The sequence below is a fragment of the Hemitrygon akajei genome, chromosome 1 (genome assembly GCF_048418815.1).
Source record: "Hemitrygon akajei chromosome 1, sHemAka1.3, whole genome shotgun sequence".
NCBI lineage: Eukaryota > Metazoa > Chordata > Chondrichthyes > Myliobatiformes > Dasyatidae > Hemitrygon > Hemitrygon akajei.
In genome coordinates, this window is record NC_133124.1 from 162,638,392 (window position 1) to 162,656,993 (window position 18,602).

General features: G+C 56.1%; 1 protein-coding gene across 1 annotated transcript in view; it reads right to left on the reverse strand.

Annotated features, from left to right (window-relative positions):
• Window positions 1-540: 540 nt before the first annotated feature.
• Window positions 541-18,602, reverse strand: part of LOC140734613 (myeloid cell surface antigen CD33-like) — an 83,955-nt gene continuing 65,893 nt past the window's right edge. The window contains exons 4-6 of the mRNA XM_073058872.1: window positions 5,277-5,397; window positions 4,329-4,404; window positions 541-1,933 (exon numbers count right to left, since the gene is read on the reverse strand). Of these exons, the coding sequence (XP_072914973.1) occupies window positions 1,823-1,933; window positions 4,329-4,404; window positions 5,277-5,397 (308 nt within the window). The 3' untranslated portion in view covers window positions 541-1,822. The remainder of the gene's footprint in view (window positions 1,934-4,328; window positions 4,405-5,276; window positions 5,398-18,602) is intronic.

Genomic DNA, 18,602 nt, shown 5'->3' on the forward strand with positions numbered 1-18,602 from the left:
CAGCTGAAATGTGTACGATGGCACCATCTGGGTGTGCTGCTGTGAAACCCTACACAGGTCGGATTAGGTACATCTGACCTTCTGCAACTCCTATTAACATCTTCACTAATCCCAATGGACCAAATCTTTTCCATTCTCTCCAGATGTACATCATCACAATGATCTAAAGTCTTCTCTTTCAGAGGCTCCGTGTACATCCCAACGATCTGAGCCAAAATGGCGAACAGCAGAGTGGTTAGCGTAATGCTTTACAACTGTAACCATATAACCATCACAGCACGGAAACAGGCCATTCCAGCCCTCCTAGTCCATGCCGAACTCTTAATCTCACCTAGTCCCACCTACCCGCACTCAGCCCATAACCCTCCACTCCTTTCCTGTCCATATACCTATCCAATTTTACCTTAAATGACACAACTGAACTGGCCTCTACTACTTCTACAGGAAGCTCATTCCACACAGCTATCACTCTCTGAGTAAAGAAATACCCCCTCGTGTTTCCCTTAAACTTTTGCCCCCTAACTCTCAAATCATGTCCTCTCGTTTGAATCTCCCCTACTCTCAATGGAAACAGCCTATTCACGTCAACTCTATCTATCCCTCTCAACATTTTAAATACCTCGATCAAATCCCCCCTCAACCTTCTACGCTCCAATGAATAGAGACCTAACTTGTTCAACCTTTCAAACGTTGGGGGTCAACTCCTAGTGCTGTCTATAAAGAGTCTGTGAGTTTCCCTGTGACCTCATGGGTTTCCTCCACTTTCCACCCACATTCCAGAGACATATGGGTTAGCGTTGCTGTGTTCTGGGTGTGCTATGTTGGCATTGGAAGTGTGGTGATACTTGCAGGCTGCCCCCGCACATCCTTGGGCTGTGTCGATCATTGACGCAAACGATGTATTTAATGTCTCAATGCACTGTACGTGTAACAAATAAAGCTAACATTATATTGTTGTACTTTAATCATTCAGTAAATAGGATTGTCAACTTTCATTAAAATGGTATTACAGACGTTTGTAACTAAGTCAGTGGTTTGGCTTTCACTCCAATTTTACTGATAATTTAATTAGGTTGAATCCGGTCTGAAGAGGGTTTATTGTAGATGTGTTTATATCTTTTGTTTATCGTCTGGAGTTCTGGTGATCAATGAGAAGACCTTTCAGCTGTCAGCAGGTCATCTATGCAGCGTGTGGGTGGGTTTCTTATTTCCCAGCCATTGCCTCATCCCACTCACGGACCTTCCTCATGCAGCAAGACATCGGGAGCCGCATTGCTGCGGAAAATACAACACTGGGCTCCCACGAGAGCTGCACCTGAGATACGGGTTGAATCCACCGTAATCAGACTGAATAAACAAAGCGTTTTACATAGAAAATGATCCCTATCCCCTTTAGACAACTTGTCTCTTTCTCCCAATGTCTGTACTCAGCAATGACCAATCTCTCAATGTTCATAGACTGCGACATGGGTTACCAATGGAAAGCTGAAATCCCTCACACACATGGGAATGGATGTTGGTGTTTAACCTATGGACATCGAATGATACATGTGGATAATAATGGATGATGGATGTGAGAAAAGTGAAGGTGTACATTTGCTGTTCTATGCTCTAATGACTGGGGGGGAGGTGAGGAGGTTGCTTCCAAAAGTAAGCCACTGCATTAGATGACGTTTTGGGATTGGCCTGAGTCTATGTCAAGTACTTTTGAAATTGATTGAGGGAGTGTGAATTCCTGTTGCTCTTTGGAAGATAAATTGGAATTCCAAGAACTCCTTTCTTGTGCTCTTCCCAGTGCGTCTATTACCCATTCCTGATTGGATTATATATTTCCATATATGGAACTCTCAGCAGGCTGGCAGTTTGCATAAATGTTCATATCTTGATATTCATTCACTTTCGGTGTGGTTTCCGGACACTTCGGAACTTTCTCCTGTGACAGGAATGGAAATGAAGAGAGTGACAATTAGAAGGACTGAGATTTGGTTTGTCTGGGTTAAGAAAACATTCCTTCATGGTTAGCAAACACGAGGAGATCTGCAGATGCTGGAAATTCAAACAACACACACAAAATGCTGGTGGGACACAGCAGGCCAGGCAGCATCTATAGGGAGAAGCACTGTCGACGTTTCGGGCCGAGACCCTTCGTCAGGACTAACTGAAAGGAAAGATAGTAAGAGATTTGAAAGTAGTGGGGGGAGGGGGAAATGTGAAATGATAGGACAAGACCGGAGGGGGTGGGATGAAGCTGAGAGCTGGAAAGGTGATTGGCAAAAGGGATACAGAGCTGGAGAAGGGAAAGGATCATGGGACGGGAGGCCTCGGGAGAAAGAAGGGGGAGGGGGGAAGCACCAGAGGGAGATGGAGAACAGGCAGAGTGATGGGCAGAGAGAGAAAAAAAAACAAACAACTAAATATATCAGGGATGGGGTAAGAAGGGGAGGAGGGGCATTAACGGAAGTTAGAGAAGTCAATGTTCATACCATCAGGTTGGAGGCTGCCCAGCCGGTATATAAAGTGTTGTTCCTCACCTACCACCCCACCAGCCTCCAGGTCCAACGTATAATTCTCCGTAACTTTCGCCACCTCCAACGGGATCCCACTACCAAGCACATCTTTCCCTCCCCCCTCTTTCTGCTTTTCGCAGGGATCGTTCCCTACGCGACTCCCTTGTCCACTCGTCCCCCCCATCCCTTCCCACCGATCTCCCTCCTGGCACTTATCCTTGTAAACGGAACAAGTGCTACACCTGCCCTTACACTTCCTCCCTCACCACCATTCAGGGCCCCAGACAGTCGTTCCAGGTGAGGCGACACTTCACCTGTGAGTCGGCTGGTGTGGTCTACTGCATCCGGTGCTCCCGGTGTGGCCTTTTATATATTGGTGAGACCCGACGCAGACTGGGAGACCGTTTCGCTGAGCACCTACGCTCGGTCCGCCAGAGAAAGCCGGATCTCCCAGTGGCCACACATTTTAATTCCACGTCCCATTCCCATTCTGATATGTCTATCCATGGCCTCCTCTACTGTCAAGATGAAACCACACTCAGGTGGGAGGAACAACACCTTATATACCAGCTGGGTAGCCTCCAACCTGATGGCATGAACATTGACTTCTCTAACTTCCGTTAATGCCCCTCCTCCCCTTCTTACCCCATCCCTGATATATTTAGTTGTTTGTTTTTTTTCTCTCTGCCCATCACTCTGCCCGTTCTCCATCTCCCTCTGGTGCTTCCCCCCCTCCCCCTTCTTTCTCCTGAGGCCTCCCGTCCCATGATCCTTTCCCTTCTCCAGCTCTGTATCACTTTTGCCAATCACCTTTCCAGCTCTCAGCTTCATCCCACCCCCTCCAGTCTTCTCCTATCATTTCTCATTTCCCCCTCCCCCCACTACTTTCAAATCTCTTACTATCTCTCCTTTCAGTTAGTCCTGATGAAGGGTCTCGGCCCGAAACGTCAACAGTGCTTCTCCCTATAGATGCTGCCTGGCCTGCTGTGTCCCACCAGCATTTTGTGTGTGTTGTCCTCATGGTTAGCACAATGTTTTACGGGACCAATGACCAGAGTTTATTCCTGGCACTGTCTGTGAAGATTTATGTGTTCTCCCAGTGTCTGCATGGGCTTCCTTTTCTGCCCACATTTCAGAGATATTTCCGAGTTAGGGTTTGGATTGCGAGCATGACATATCGGTGTCAGATGCATAGTGACACTTACACATTCTCTGATTGTGTTGGCTGTTGACACAAATAATGACACCATGTGTTTTGATGTACCTGTGACAAGTAAAGCTAATCTTCAATCTTTAATCCCCCAAAATTGATGGCACTAATTATGAATCAGGTTGGGTTTGATTATGGGATACTGGATGACAGCTGAACTCACTGAGGACCACTCCTGCTCTGCATTCAAGACCCACCTGCTTTGGATCAAGCACTGGAAAAGCAAGTACAACTCCCAGGGCAGTACAGAGTGGTTCCTGCTCTGTGGCAAGGTTTTGCTGAGGGAGCGCCATACCGTTGTCTGGCCTGTTGATCCCAGTCTGTGCTGGGTGCGGTGGTAGACAATAGACAATAGGTGCAGAAGTAGACCATTTGGCCCTTCAAGCCTGCACCGCCATTTTGAGATCATGGCTGATCATCTACTATCAATACCCGGTTCCTGCCGTCCCCATATCCCTGGATTCCCCTATCCATAAGATAGGGATGCCTCAATATGTGATAGAGGAGAATCCATTGTCTGCCTTGCTTACAGCTTAATCCCTGTGTTTGACCAATGATAAAGGGGCGGATGTAACCTAGCCTGCTTCAGGTGTGTGTGATATAATACTCACTTGCGTCTGTCTTTTTCTCCATGTCACTGGTCCAGCTGCCTCCCCTGAGGCTGGCCTTGATGTACATTCTGCTGGTCTAAGAGCAGAAATACAGGCAAAATTATCACAGAGTTCAACTTCCCATTTCCATTCTGACGTGTCTGTCCAGGGCTTCCTCTACTACCACAATGAGGCCAATCTCAGGTCGGAGCAGCAACACCTCATACCCCACCTGGGTAACCTCCAGCCTGATGGCATGAACACCAATTTCTGGTCATTTTTCTCCTCCTCTGCCTTCTCTTTTTCCATTCCCCATTCTGGCTCCTCTCTCACCCTTCTCTTCTCTTCCCTGCCCATTACCTCCCTTTGGTTCCTCTTCTCCCATGCTCCACTATCCTCTCCTATCAAATTCCTTCTTCTTCAGCCCTCTACCTCTTCCACCTCTCACCTCCCAGCTTTTCACTTCATCCCGCCTCACCCCCCAACATACCTCCCCCCTCACCTGGTCTCAACTATCACCTGTCAGCTTGCAGACCTTCCCCACCAACCACCTTCTTATTCCGGCATCATCCCCGTTCCTCTCCAGTCCTGATGAAGGGTCTCAGCCTGTTTATTCCTTTCCACAGATGCTGCCCGACCTGCTGAGTTCCTCCTGCATTTTGTGTGTGTTACTCTGTAAACGAAGCAAGTTTATTTCTGAGTTCCACAGGGAATCATTGGGAGCAGAGACCAGTAGACTTTATTGTCTGCACCATGTTTATTGTTCATCGTTAATGATCCGTGGACTGATGAGGCAGTTTGGACTCACTGTGGATCAAGAATTATACGGAAGAGCTCAGAGTCCCTGGTAGACTTTTTGATTTTCATAGGATGGGTAACTCTGAAGAATGGGGATCGGCTGTTGGCAATGCCGAGGCAGGACCTGAAGGAGAGCTGGGGCAGGGACAGGGACATTGTTCAGGCACCCACCTGTCTCTTCTCCATCGGGCCTTGATGATGAGACAAATCACAGCCGATGCAACGATCAGGAAGACGACAGCTGCTGCAGTTGCTAGTGGAATGATTAGTGCGCTTTGCACCGAGGTAGGAGCTGAGATCAAAAAGACGCTTATTAATCACAATTCACTAAAGCTCAGGACCACGCTGAAAATCACTCATCCCCTTTGCCAGTGGCTGTCTGGGAGACATGCCTTCTCTCCTGATTGACCAAATGTCTGTCCAGAATGCCACAAGAAAGCAATCAGAGTGTGATTTAGATAGAATATTTACTTTCACAAGCAAGCAACAGACACAATTAACAATAGCTACTTTCCCCACAAATATGTTTACAGTCTCACTGTGTATCCTGTTCATGGAGGAGTACCATTTTGGTCCAAGCAACACACACAAAATGATGGGGGAGCTCAGCAGGCCAGGCAGCATCTATGGAAAAGAGTAGAGTGGACGTTTTGGGCCGAGGCCCTTCAGCAGGACTGGAGAAAGAACGATGAGGAGTAGAGTTAAAAAGTAGGGTGAAGGAAGAGAGAAACACAAGGTGATAGTTGAAACCAGGAGGGGGAGAGGTGAAGTAAAGAGCTGGGAAGTTGATTCCAGCCTCACTCCTTCTGAACACTCTGCTCTCCACTCCCTCTGCACTCATTCTAACCTCACCATCAAACCTGCAGATAAAAGGCAGGGGCTGTGGTAGTCTGGTTACTGACCTCTACCATGCTGAGGCCCAGTGCCAACTCTCAGACACCTCCTCTTACTTACCCCTCGAACGGGACTCCACTAAGGAGCACCAGGCCATTGTTTCCCACACCATCACTGACCTTATTAGCTCTGGGGATCTCCCACCCACCACCACCGACCTCATAGTTCCCACACCCCACATCTCCCGTTTTTACCTCCTATCCAAGATCCACACCCCCACTTGTCCAGGTAGACTCATTGTTCCAGCTTGTTCCTGCCCCTCTGAACTCATATCTGCATGCCTTGATGCTGTTTTATCCCCCCCGTTCAGTCCCTTCCCACCTACATCAGTGACACTTTACACACTCTGGATCTTTTCAATTATTTCAAGTTCCCTGACTCCATCATCTTATTTTCACTATGGACAGCCACTCTCTATACATCTCCATCCCCACCAGGAGGGCCTCAACATTCTCCGTTTCTTTCTGGATTCCAGACACAACCAGTTCCCCTCCACCACCACTCTCCTCTGCCTAGCGGAACTTGACCTCACTCTAAATAATTTCTCCTTTGGCCCCTCCCACTTCCTTCTAACAAAAGGTGTAACCATGGGCACTAGCATGGGTCCCAGCTATGCCTGCCTTTTGGTCGGCTACTAGATCAGTCTATGTTCCAAGCCTACACTGGTATCACTGCCCCACTTTTCCTACGCTACGCCGATGACTGCATTGGTGCTGCTTCCTGCTCCCGTGCTGAACTCCTCGACTTCATCCACTTCCACCCTGCCCTCAGATTTACCTGGTCTATTTCCAACAGCTCCCTCCTCTTTCTTGATCTCTGTCTCTATCTCTGGAGACAGCTTATCTTCTGATGTCTAAGTTCACAGCCTCTCACAGCTACCTGGACTATACCTCTTCCCATCGTGTATTTGTAAAAACGCCATACCCTTTCTCTCAATTCCTCCGTCTCTGCCGCATCTGTTCTGAGGATGAGGTTTTTCATTCCAGAATGAAGGCGATGTCCTCCTTCTTCAAAGAAAGGAGCTTTCCTTCCTCCACCATCAACACTGCCCTCAACCGCAACTCTTCTCTTTCACACATGCTGTTCTCAACCCACCAGGGACAGGGTTCCTCTTGTCCTCACCTACCACCTCACCAGGGATAGGGTTCCCCTTGACCTCACCTAACACCCCACCAGGGACAGGGTTCCCCTTGTCCTCACCTACCATCCCACCAGGGACAGGGTTCCCCTTGTCCTCACCTACCACCCCACCAGGGACAGGGTTCCTCTTGTCCTCACCTACCACCCCACCAGGGACAGGGTTCCTCATCCTCGCCTACCACCCCACCAGGGATAGGATTCCTCATCCTCGCCTACCACCCCACCAGGGACAGGGTTCCTCTTGTCCTCACCTACCACCCCACCAGGGACAGGGTTCCCCTTGTCCTCACCTACCATCCCACCAGGGACAGGGTTCCCCTTGTCCTCACCTACCACCCCACCAGGGACAGGGTTCCTCTTGTCCTCACCTACCACCCCACAGGGACCGGGTTCCTGTTGTCCTCACCTACCACCCCCACCAGGGATAGGGTTCCCCTTGACCTCACCTAACACCCCACCAGGGACAGGGTTTCCTCTTGTCCTCACCTACCATCCCACCAGGGACAGGGTTCCCCTTGTCCTCACCTACCACCCCACCAGGGACAGGGTTCCTCTTGTCCTCACCTACCACCCCACCAGGGACAGGGTTCCCCTTGTCCTCACCTACCACCCCACCAGGGACAGGGTTCCTCTTGTCCTCACCTACCACCCCACCAGGGATAGGATTCCTCATCCTCGCCTACCACCCCACCAGGGACAGGATTCCCCTTGTCCTCACCTACCACCCCACCAGGGATAGGATTCCTCATCCTCGCCTACCACCCCACCAGGGACAGGATTCCCCTTGTCCTCACCTACCACCCCACCAGGGATAGGATTCCTCTTGTCCTCACCTACCACCCCACCAGCGATAGGGTTCCCCTTGTCCTCACCTACCACCCCACCAGGGACAGGGTTCCTCTTGTCCTCACCTACCACCCCACCAGGGACAGGGTTCCTCATCCTCGCCTACCACCCCACCAGGGATAGGATTCCTCATCCTCGCCTACCACCCCACCAGGGACAAGGGTTCCTCTTGTCCTCACCTACCACCCCACCAGGGACAGGGTTCCTCATCCTCGCCTACCACCCCACCAGGGACCAGGGGTTCCTCATCCTCACCTACCACCCCAACAGGGATAGGTTTCCCCTTGTCCTCACCTACCACCCCACCAGGGACAGGGTTCCTCTTGTCCTCACCTACCACCCCACCAGGGATAGGATTCCTCAGCCTCGCCTACCACCCCACCAGGGACAGGATTCCCCTTGTCCTCACCTACCACTCCACCAGGGACAGGGTTCCTCTTGTCCTCACCTACCACCCCACCAGGGATAGGATTCCTCATCCTCGCCTACCACCCCACCAGGGACAGGATTCCCATTGTCCTCACCTACCACCCCACCAGGACAGGGTTCCTCTTGTCCTCACCTACCACCCCACCAGGGATAGGATTCCTCATCCTCGCCTACCACCCCACCAGGGATAGGATTCCTCATCCTCGCCTACCACCCCACCAGGGACAGGATTACTCATCCTCGCCTACCACCCCCACCAGGGACAGGATTCCCCTTGTCCTCACCTACCACCCCACCAGGGACAGGGTTCCTCATCCTCACCTACCACCCCCAACCGGAGGGATAGGATTCCTCATCCTCGCCTACCACCCCACCAGGGATAGGATTCCTCATCCTCGCCTACCACCCCACCAGGGACAGGGTTCCTCATCCCTCACCTACCACCCCACCAGTGATAGGATTCCTCATCCTCGTCTACCACCCCATCAGGGACAGGATTCCTCATCCTCGCCTACCAACCCACCAGGGATAGGATTCCTCATCCTCACCTACCACCCCACCAGGGACAGGGTTCCTCTTGTCCTCACCTAACCACCCCCACCAGGGACAGGGTTCCTCTTCTCCTCACCTACCACCCCACCAGGGATAGGATTCCTCATCCTCACCTACCACCCCACCAGGGATAGGGTTCCCCTTGTCCTCACCTACCACCCCAACAGGGATAGGATTCCTCATCCTCACCTACCACCCCACCAGGGATAGGATTCCTCATCCTCACCTACCACCCCACCAGGGATAGGGTTCCACTTGTCCTCACCTACCACCCCCACCAGGGATAGGATTCCTCATCCTCGCCTACCACCCCCACCAGGGACAGGGTTCCCCTTGTCCTCACCTACCACCCCCACCAGGGACAGGGTTCCCCTTGTCCTCACCTACCCACCCCCCACCAGGGACAGGATTCCCCTTGTCCTCACCTACCACCGCACCAGGGATAGGGTTCCCCTTGTCCTCACCTACCACCCCACCAGGGACAGGGATCCCCTTGTCCTCACCTACCACCCCAGCAGGGACAGGGTTCCACTTGTCCTCGCCTACCACCCCACCAGGGACAGGGTTCCTCTTGTCCTCACCTAGCACCCCACCAGGGATAGGGTTCCTCTTGTCCTCGCCTACCACCCCACCAGGGACAGGGTTCCTCTTGTCCTCACCTACCACCCCACCAGGGATAGGGTTCCCCTTGTCCTCCGCCTACCACCCCACCAGGGATAGGGTTCCTCTTGTCCTCACCTACCACCCCACCAGGGACAGGGTTCCTCTTGACCTCACCTACCACCCCACCAGGGACAGGGTTCCTCTTGTCCTCACCTACCACCCCTCCAGGGATAGGGTTCCCCTTGTCCTCACCTACCACCCCACCAGGGATAGGGTTCCCCTTGTCCTCACCTACCACCCCCCCAGGGACAGGGTTCCCCTTGTCCTCACCTACCACCCCACCAGGGACAGGGTTCCCCTTGTCCTCACCTACCACCCCAGCAGGGACAGGGTTCCCCTTGTCCTCACCTACCAGCCCACCAGGGACAGGGTTCCTCTTGTCCTCACCTACCACCCCACCAGGGACAGGGTTCCCCTTGTCCTCACCTACCACCAACACCAGGGATAGGATTCCCTCATCCTCGCCTACCACCCCACCAGGGATAGGATTCCTCATCCTCGTCTACCACCCCACCAGGGATAGGTTCCCATTGTCCTCACCTACCACCCCCACCAGGGATAGGATTCCTCATCCTCGCCTACCACCCCACCAGGGATAGGATTCCTCATCCTCGTCTACCACCCCACCAGGGACAGGATTCGCCTTGTCCTCACCTACCACCCCTCCAGGGACAGGGTTCCCCTTGTCCTCACCTACCACCCCACCAGGGACAGGGTTCCTCTTGTCCTCCCACCCTACCACCCCACCAAGGACAGGATTCCTCATCCTCTGCCTACCACCCCACCAGGGATAGGATTCCTCATCCTCGTCTACCACCCCCACCAGGGACAGGATTCCCCTTGTCCTCACCTACCACCCCACCAGGGACAGGGTTCCTCATCCTCGCCTACCACCCCACCAGGGCAGGGTTGCTCATCCTCACCTACCACCCCAACAGGGATAGGGTTCCCCTTGTCCTCACCTACCACCCCACCAGGGACAGGGTTCCTCTTGTCGTCACCTACCACCCCACCAGGGATAGGATTCCTCAGCCTCGCCTACCACCCCACCAGGGACAGGATTCCCCTTGTCCTCACCTACCACCCCACCAGGGACAGGGTTCCTCTTGTCCTCACCTACCACCCCACCAGGGATAGGATTCCTCATCCTCGCCTACCACCCCACCAGGGGATAGGATTCCTCATCCTCGCCTACCACCCCACCAGGGACAGGGTCCTCATCCTCGCCTACCACCCCACCAGGGACAGGGTTCCCTTGTCCTCACCTACCACCCCACCAGGGATAGGATTCCTCATCCTCGCCTACCACCCCACCAGGGATAGGATTCCTCATCCTCGCCTACCACCCCACCAGGGACAGGGTTCCTCATCCTCACCTACCACCCCACCAGTGATAGGATTCCTCATCCTCGTCTACCACCCATCAGGGACAGGATTCCTCATCCTCGCCTACCAACCCACCAGGGATAGGATTCCTCATCCTCACCTACCACCCCACCAGGGACAGGGTTCCTCTTGTCCTCACCTACCACCCCACCAGGGACAGGGTTCCTCTTGTCCTCACCTACCACCCACCAGGGATAGGGTTCCCCTTGTCCTCACCTACCACCCCACCAGGGATAGGATTCCTCATCCTCACCTACCACCCCACCAGGGATAGGATTCCTCATCATCACCTACCACCCCACCAGGGATAGGGTTCCTCTTGTCCTCGCCTACCACCCCACCAGGGACAGGGTTCCTCTTGTCCTCGCCTACCACCCCACCAGGGATAGGGTTCCCCTTGTCCTCGCCTGCCACCCCACCAGGGATAGGGTTCCTCTTGTCCTCACCTACCACCCCACCAGGGACAGGGTTCCTCTTGTCCTCACCTACCACCCCACCAGGGACAGGGTTCCTCTTGTCCTCACCTACCACCCCACCAGGGACAGGGTTCCTCTTGTCCTCACCTACCACCCCACCAGGGATAGGGTTCCCCTTGTCCTCACCTACCACCCCACCAGGGACAGGGTTCCCTTGTCCTCACCTACCCACCCCAGCAGGGACAGGGTTCCTCATCCTCGCCTACCACCCCCACCAGGGATAGGGTTCCCCTTGTCCTCACCTACCACCCCACCAGGGATAGGGTTCCCCTTGTCCTCACCTACCACCCCCACCATGGACAGGGTTTCCTCTTGTCCTCACCCTACCACCCCACCCCAGGGACAGGGTTCCTCTTGACCTCACCTACCACCCCACCAGGGACAGGGTTCCCCTTGTCCTCACCTACCACCCCAGCAGGGACAGGGTTCCCCTTGTTCTCACCTATCACCCCAGCAGGGACAGGGTTCCCCTTGTCCTCACCTACCACCCCAGCAGGGACAGGGTTCCCCTTGTCCTCACCTACCACCCCACCAGGGACAGGGTTCCCCTTGTCCTCACCTACCACCCCACTAGGGACAGGGTTCCCCTCATCCTCGCCTACCACCCCACCAGGGATAGGATTCCTCATCCTCGCCTACCACCCCACCAGGGACAGGGTTCCTCATCCTCACCTACCACCCCACCAGTGATAGGATTCCTCATCCTCGTCTACCACCCCATCAGGGACAGCACCCCATCAGGGACAGGATTCCTCATCCTCGCCTACCAACCCACCAGGGATAGGATTCCTCATCCTCACCTACCACCCCACCAGGGACAGGGTTCCTCTTGTCCTCACCTACCACCCCACCAGGGACAGGGTTCCTCTTGTCCTCACCTACCACCCCACCAGGGATAGGATTCCTCATCCTCACCTACCACCCCACCAGGGATAGGGTTCCCCTTGTCCTCACCTACCACCCCACCAGGGATAGGATTCCTCATCCTCACCTACCACCCCACCAGGGATAGGATTCCTCATCCTCACCTACAACCCCACCAGGGATAGGGTTCCACTTGTCCTCACCTACCACCCCACCAGGGATAGGATTCCTCATCCTCGCCTACCACCCCACCAGGGACAGGGTTCCCCTTGTCCTCACCTACCACCCCACCAGGGACAGGGTTCCCCTTGTCCTCACCTACCACCCCACCAGGGACAGGATTCCCCTTGTCCTCACCTACCACCGCACCAGGGATAGGGTTCCGCTTGTCCTCACCTACCACCCCACCAGGGACAGGGTTCCCCTTGTCCTCACCTACCACCCCAGCAGGGACAGGGTTCCCCTTGTCCTCGCCTACAACCCCACCAGGGACAGGGTTCCCCTTGTCCTCACCTACCACCCCACCAGGGATAGGGTTCCTCTTGTCCTCGCCTACCACCCCACCAGGGACAGGGTTCCTCTTATCCTCATCTACCACCCCACCAGGGATAGGGTTCCCCTTGTCCTCGCCTACCACCCCACCAGGGATAGGGTTCCTCTTGTCCTCACCTACCACCCCACCAGGGACAGGGTTCCTCTTGACCTCACCTACCACCCCACCAGGGACAGGGTTCCTCTTGTCCTCACCTACCACCCCACCAGGGACAGGGTTCCTCTTGTCCTCACCTACCACCCCACCAGGGATAGGGTTCCCCTTGTCCTCACCTACCACCCCACCAGGGACAGGATTCCCCTTGTCCTCACCTACCACCCCACCAGGGACAGGGTTCCCCTTGTCCTCACCTACCACCCCAGCAGGGACAGGGTTCCCCTTGTCCTCACCTACCACCCCACCATGGACAGGGTTCCTCTTGTCCTCACCTACCACCCCACCAGGGACAGGGTTCCTCTTGTCCTCACCTACCACCCCACCAGGGACAGGGTTCCCCTTGTCCTCACCTACCACCCCACCAGGGACAGGGTTCCTCTTGTCCTCACCTACCACCCCACCAGGGACAGGGTTCCCCTTGTCCTCACCTACCACCCCACCAGGGACAGGGATCCTCTTGTCCTCACCTACCACCCCACCAGGGACAGGGTTCCTCTTGTCCTCACCTACCACCCCACCAGGGACAGGGTTCCCATTGTCCTCACCTACCACCCCACCAGGGATAGGATTCCTCATCCTCGCCTACCACCCCACCAGGGATAGGATTCCTCATCCTCGTCTACCACCCCACCAGGGATAGGTTCCCCTTGTCCTCACCTACCACCCCACCAGGGATAGGATTCCTCATCCTCGCCTACCACCCCACCAGGGATAGGATTCCTCATCCTCGTCTACCACCCCACCAGGGACAGGATTCGCCTTGTCCTCACCTACCACCCCACCAGGGACAGGGTTCCCCTTGTCCTCACCTACCACCCCACCAGGTACAGGGTTCCTCTTGTCCTCACCTACCACCCCACCAGGGACAGGATTCCTCATCCTCGCCTACCACCCCACCAGGGATAGGATTCCTCATCCTCGCCTACCACCCCACCAGGGATAGGATTCCTCATCCTCGTCTACCACCCCACCAGGGACAGGATTCGCCTTGTCCTCACCTACCACCCCACCAGGGACAGGGTTCCCCTTGTCCTCACCTACCACCCCACCAGGTACAGGGTTCCTCTTGTCCTCACCTACCACCCCACCAGGGACAGGATTCCTCATCCTCGCCTACCACCCCACCAGGGATAGGATTCCTCATCCTCGTCTACCACCCCACCAGGGACAGGATTCCCCTTGTCCTCACCTACCACCCCACCAGGGACAGGGTTCCTCATCCTCGCCTACCACCCCACCAGGGACAGGGTTCCTCATCCTCACCTACCACCCCCAACAGGGATAGGGTTCTCCTTGTCCTCACCTACCACCCCACCAGGGACAGGGTTCCTCTTGTCCTCACCTACCACCCCACCAGGGATAGGATTCCTCAGCCTCGCCTACAACCCCACCAGGGACAGGATTCCCCTTGTCCTCACCTACCACCCCACCAGGGACAGGGTTCCTCTTGTACTCACCTACCACCCCACCAGGGATAGGATTCCTCATCCTCGCCTACCACCCCACCAGGGATAGGATTCCTCAACCTCGCCTACCACCCCACCAGGGACAGGATTACTCATCCTCGCCTACCACCCCACCAGGGACAGGATTCCCCTTGTCCTCACCTACCACCCCACCAGGGACAGGGTTCCTCATCCTCACCTACCACCCCACCAGGGATAGGATTCCTCATCCTCGCCTACCACCCCACCAGGGACAGGGTTCCTCATCCTCGCCTACCACCCAACCAGGGACAGGGTTCCCCTTGTCCTCACCTACCACCCCACCAGGGATAGGATTCCTCATTCTCGCCTACCACCCCACCAGGGATAGGATTCCTCATCCTCGCCTACCACCCCACCAGGGACAGGGTTCCTAATCCTCACCTACCACCCCACCAGTGATAGGATTCCTCATCCTCGTCTACCACCCCATCAGGGACAGGATTCCTCATCCTCGCCTACCAACCCACCAGGGATAGGATTCCTCATCCTCACCTACCACCCCACCAGGGACAGGGTTCCTCTTGTCCTCACCTACCACCCCACCAGGGACAGGGTTCCTCTTGTCCTCACCTACCACCCCACCAGGGATAGGGTTCCTCTTGTCCTCACCTACCACCCCACCAGGGATAGGGTTCCCCTTGTCCTCACCTACCACCCCACCAGGGATAGGATTCCTCATCATCACCTACCACCCCACCAGGGATAGGGTTCCCCTTGTCCTCACCTACCACCCCAGCAGGGACAGGGTTCCTCTTGTCCTCGCCTACCACCCCACCAGGGATAGGGTTCCCCTTGTCCTCGCCTACCACCCCACCAGGGATAGGGTTCCTCTTGTCCTCACCTACCACCCCACCAGGGACAGGGTTCCTCTTGTCCTCACCTACCACCCCACCAGGGACAGGGTTCCTCTTGTCCTCACCTACCACGCCACCAGGGACAGGGTTACTCTTGTCCTCACCTACCACCCCACCAGGGATAGGGTTCCCCTTGTCCTCACCTACCACCCCAGCAGGGACAGGGTTCCTCATCCTCGCCTACCACCCCACCAGGGATAGGGTTCCCCTTGTCCTCACCTACCACCCCACCAGGGATAGGGTTCCCCTTGTCCTCACCTACCACCCCACCATGGACAGGGTTCCTCTTGTCCTCACCTACCACCCCACCAGGGACTGGGTTCCTCTTGTCCTCACCTACCACCCCACCAGGGACAGGGTTCCCCTTGTCCTCACCTACCACCCCAGCAGGGACAGGGTTCCCCTTGTCCTCACCTACCACCCCAGCAGGGACAGGGTTCCCCTTGTCCTCACCTACCACCCCACCAGGGACAGGGTTCCCCTTGTCCTCACCTACCACCCCACCAGGGACAGGGTTCCCCTTGTCCTCACCTACCACCCCACAAGGGACAGGGTTCCCCTTGTCCTCACCTACCACCCCACCAGGGACAGGGTTCCTCTTGTCCTCACCTACCACCCCACCAGGGACAGGGTTCCCCTTGTCCTCACCTACCACCCCACCACGGACAGGGTTCCTCTTGTCCTCACCTACCACCCCACCAGGGACAGGGTTCCCCTTGTCCTCACCTACCACCCCACCAGCGACAGGGTTCCCCTTGTCCTCACCTACCACCCCACCAGGGACAGGGTTCCCCTTGTCCTCACCTACCACCCCACCAGGGATAGGGTTCCCCTTGTCCTCACCTACCACCCCAGCAGGGACAGGGTTCCTCTTGTCCTCACCTACCACCCCCAGCAGGGACAGGGTTCTCCTTGTCCTCACCTACCACCCCACCAGGGATAGGGTTCCCCTTGTCCTCACCTACCACCCCACCAGGGACAGGGTTCCCCTTGTCCTCACCTACCACCCCCACCAGGGACAGGGTTCCTCTTGTCCTCACCTACCACCCCACCAGGGACAGGGTTCCTCTTGTCCTCACCTACCACCCCACCAGGGACAGGGTTCCTCTTGTCCTCACCTACCACCCCACCAGGGACAGGGTTCCTCGTCCTCACCTACCACCCCACCAGGGATAGGGTTCCCCTTGTCCTCACCTACCACCCAACAGGGACAGGGTTCCCCTTGTCCTCACCTACCACCCCAGCAGGGACAGGGTTCCTCATCCTCGCCTACCACCCCACCAGGGATAGGGTTCCCCTTGTCCTCACCTACCACCCCACCAGGGATAGGGTTCCCCTTGTCCTCACCTACCACCCCACCATGGACAGGGTTCCTCTTGTCCTCACCTACCACCCCACCAGGGACAGGGTTCGTCTTGTCCTCACCTACCACCCCACCAGGGACAGGGTTCCCCTTGTCCTCACCTACCACCCCAGCAGGGACAGGGTTCCCCTTGTTCTCACCTACCACCCCACCAGGGACAGGGTTCCCCTTGTCCTCACCTACCACCCCACCAGGGACAGGGTTCCCCTCATCCTCGCCTACCACCCCACCAGGGATAGGATTCCTCATCCTCGCCTACCACCCCACCAGGGACAGGGTTCCTCATCCTCACCTACCACCCCACCAGTGATAGGATTCCTCATCCTCGTCTACCACCCCATCAGGGACAGGATTCCTCATCCTCGCCTACCAACCCACCAGGGATAGGATTCCTCATCCTCACCTACCACCCCACCAGGGACAGGGTTCCTCTTGTCCTCACCTACCACCCCACCAGGGACAGGGTTCCTCTTGTCCTCACCTACCACCCCACCAGGATAGGATTCCTCATCCTCACCTACCACCCCACCAGGGATAGGGTTCCCCTTGTCCTCACCTACCACCCCACCAGGGATAGGATTCCTCATCCTCACCTACCACCCCACCAGGGATAGGATTCCTCATTCTCACCTACCACCCCACCAGGGATAGGGTTCCACTTGTCCCTCACCTACCACCCCACCAGGGATAGGATTCCTCATCCTCGCCTACCACCCCACCAGGGACAGGGTTCCCCTTGTCCTCACCTACCACCCCACCAGGGACAGGGTTCCCCTTGTCCTCACCCTACCACCCCACCAGGGACAGGATTCCCCTTGTCCTCACCTACCACCCCACCAGGGATAGGGTTCCCCTTGTCCTCACCTACCACCCCACCAGGGACAGGGTTCCCCTTGTCCTCACCTACCACCCCAGCAGGGACAGGGTTCCCCTTGTCCTCGCCTACCACCCCACCAGGGACAGGGTTCCTCTTGTCCTCACCTACCACCCCACCCGGGATAGGGTTCCTCTTGTCCTCGCCTACCACCCCACCAGGGACAGGGTTCCTCTTGTCCTCACCTACCACCCCACCAGGGATAGGGTTCCCCTTGTCCTCGCCTACCACCCCACCAGGGATAGGGTTCCTCTTGTCCTCACCTACCACCCCACCAGGGACAGGGTTCCTCTTGACCTCACCTACCACCCCACCAGGGACAGGGTTCCTCTTGTCCTCACCTACCACCCCACCAGGGACAGGGTTCCTCTTGTCCTCACCTACCACCCCACCAGGGATAGGGTTCCCCTTGTCCTCACCTACCACCCCACCAGGGACAGGATTCCCCTTGTCCTCACCTACCACCCCACCAGGGACAGGGTTCCCCATGTCCTCACCTACCACCCCCAGCAGGGACAGGGTTCCCCTTGTCCTCACCTACCACCCCACCATGGACAGGGTTCCTCTTGTCCTCACCTACCACCCCACCAGGGACAGGGTTCCTCTTGTCCTCACCTACCACCCCACCAGGGACAGGGTTCCCCTTGTCCTCACCTACCACCCCCACCAGGGACAGGGTTCCTCTTGTCCTCACCTACCACCCCACCAGGGACAGGGTTCCCCTTGTCCTCACCTACCACCCCACCAGGGACAGGGATCCTCTTGTCCTCACCTACCACCCCACCAGGGACAGGGTTCCTCTTGTCCTCACCTACCACCCCACCAGGGACAGGGTTCCCCTTGTCCTCACCTACCACCCCACCAGGGATAGGATTCCTCATCCTCGCCTACCACCCCACCAGGGATAGGATTCCTCATCCTCGTCTACCACCCCACCGGGGATAGGTTCCCCTTGTCCTC